The sequence below is a fragment of the Zea mays genome, chromosome 2 (assembly GCF_902167145.1).
Source record: "Zea mays cultivar B73 chromosome 2, Zm-B73-REFERENCE-NAM-5.0, whole genome shotgun sequence".
In the NCBI taxonomy this organism is placed as follows: Eukaryota; Viridiplantae; Streptophyta; class Magnoliopsida; order Poales; family Poaceae; genus Zea; species Zea mays.
Window position 1 is genome coordinate 63,920,950 of NC_050097.1, and position 2,199 is coordinate 63,923,148.

At 48.0% G+C, this 2,199-nt stretch overlaps 1 protein-coding gene across 1 annotated transcript; it reads left to right on the plus strand.

The window, feature by feature from the left end:
* Positions 1-1,050: 1,050 nt before the first annotated feature.
* On the plus strand, positions 1,051-2,199 carry LOC103648692 (pyrophosphate-energized vacuolar membrane proton pump). Its single transcript, XM_020548884.1, has 2 exons — positions 1,051-1,785; positions 1,880-2,199. The coding sequence occupies exons 1-2, from the start codon at positions 1,066-1,068 to the stop codon at positions 2,084-2,086; spliced, it is 927 nt and encodes a 308-aa protein (XP_020404473.1). The 5' UTR covers positions 1,051-1,065; the 3' UTR covers positions 2,087-2,199.

The following is a 2,199-nucleotide window of genomic DNA, read 5'->3' on the forward strand; positions in this document are numbered from 1 at the left end:
TCGCCGGCGCGGCGTGGTGGCGCCGCTCGTGTTCCCGGTCTCGAGGAGGAATACGCGGCAATAGACCTGGTCTCGCCCGTCGCGACGAAGCCTGCGGTGGTGCCGCATCTGTAACGGAGGGTGGCGTACCAAGAGGCAGGTTGAGGAACTCACCGAGGAGGCGCTCCCGGTCTCGAGGAGGAGTATGCCGTTCTGTCTCCTTCCCTTTCCGCCCGTCCCGTCGACCCCCTCTCCCAAGGGCGGCTGCGGCAAGGACAGCTGCGCCTTCAGCCACGCCACGAGGGCGTCTTCCTCCTCCTCTGGTCCTCCTCTACAGCGTCGGCACTGGTTTTGGGGAATTTTTTTTTCCAGGCTTTGCTTTATGGTGTTGCATGGGCTTCGTGGGTATGTATCCAATCAAATTTACTGAAGTCATCAACTGATTTATATTTTCGTTAACGAACCTCAACTAATTGATGCTCTAAGAAAAAAAATATCGCATCTTGATGGATTTACCACTTGGTGGTACAGTTACAGAAGCTTTGTCCATTTATCTGCTACTATATCATGCAGGTTCCATATTTTAGCTCTTCATTGGGTATCATCTATGTTCTGGCCAAACCAGCAGTAAGTGAATCCTACAGATTTGTCAAATCTGCACTATGACTTCAAGTTTTCACAGTTAAAAAAATATCTTTAAGGTGGCAGTGTCCAAAAAAAATCAGAAAGAATATGCCTTTTATATTTGAGTACATTCCAGTGGTATTCATAAACTTGTTGACATGCAAAATATGGAATTCTGCAGATATATGCGATGATTTCTGGTGAAGTACTGTCAACTGACCAGGTACATATACAAACCTGACCTCCCCTGCGTTTATTTAGTGATTCGAACTTCAAAACTTTTATCCTAAGTTACTAACCATATGCACTGTTTGTGTCATTTACAGGGAAAAGCGCAAGGTTTTATTGCAACCGTGCAGTCTGTAGCTATATTGTTGGCACCACAATTTATGAGTCCACTGACATGTAAGCACTTGACTTTCTGGTATCGAATTCAAAACTTTTCATATATTTCTGTGCAACATGCACAATGTTTTCTATCGGAAGTTTCTTATCTCTCGTCATTTCATCCTCTGTTTCAGCTTACTTCATTTCAGAGGAAGCGCCCTTCGACTGCAAAGGTTTCAGCTTTATTGTGGCGAGTTTCTTCTTGGTCAGTCCTCTTCCTCTCACGGTCATTTCAGAGGAAGCGCCCTTCGACTGCAGGGATTTGCCATTGGTTCAGCTGCTCTTGTGTCTCTGGCGCTTTTTGGTGCCTTCATCAGCAGAGCTGGAGTGAAGGTTGTCCATGTCCTCTCCCCCAAGGTTTTCATTGGTTTGATTGTTGGAGCCATGCTTCCCTATTGGTTCTCTGCCATGACCATGAAGAGTGTTGGAAGTGTCGCCCTAAAGATGGAGGAGGAGGTCCGCAGACAGTTCAACACCATTCCTGGGTTGATGGAGGGAACTGCCAAGCCTGACTATGCAACCTGTGTGAAGATCTCCACTGATGCTTCCATCAAGGAGATGATTCCTCCTGGTGCTCTGGTCATGCTCACTCCCCTCATTGTTGGAACCCTCTTCGGTGTTGAGACTCTCTCTGGTGTTCTTGCTGGTGCCCTGGTTTCTGCAGGTGCGTGCTTTGCCTTCTTGTGCACTTCAATGTGTTTGCTTGTTCTAGGATTTATGGATTTCTGCTTGATGTTTGCCATCTTTGCTCCCAACACCGGTGGTGCATGGGACAATGCTAAGAAGTACATTGAGGTCAATGTTCTGAAAAACTCTTGTCGAACGCCATGTCTTACCATCTATGGGCAGTGCTAACTTTGTCCTCAACATCATTCTTTCCTTGTTTCAGGCTGGTGCCAGCGAGCATGCCAGGACCCTCGGCCCCAAGGGATCTGACTGCCACAAGGCTGCTGTGATAGGTGACACCATTGGTGACCCCCTGAAGGACACCTTGGGCCCGTCCCTCAACATCCTGATCAAGCTTATGGCGGTGGAGTCCCTTGTGTTTGACCCCTTCTTCGCCACCCACGGCGGCCTGTTGTTCAAGTACCTGTAAGGGCCACAACATCTCGAATAACTCCTGCCAAATCGCCAGTTCATGTGTATTGTGCGCTAGCCGCCTAGCTGCACTGCTGTTTTTTTGGGTCTCATTGTTCGTATTTTCTCCTT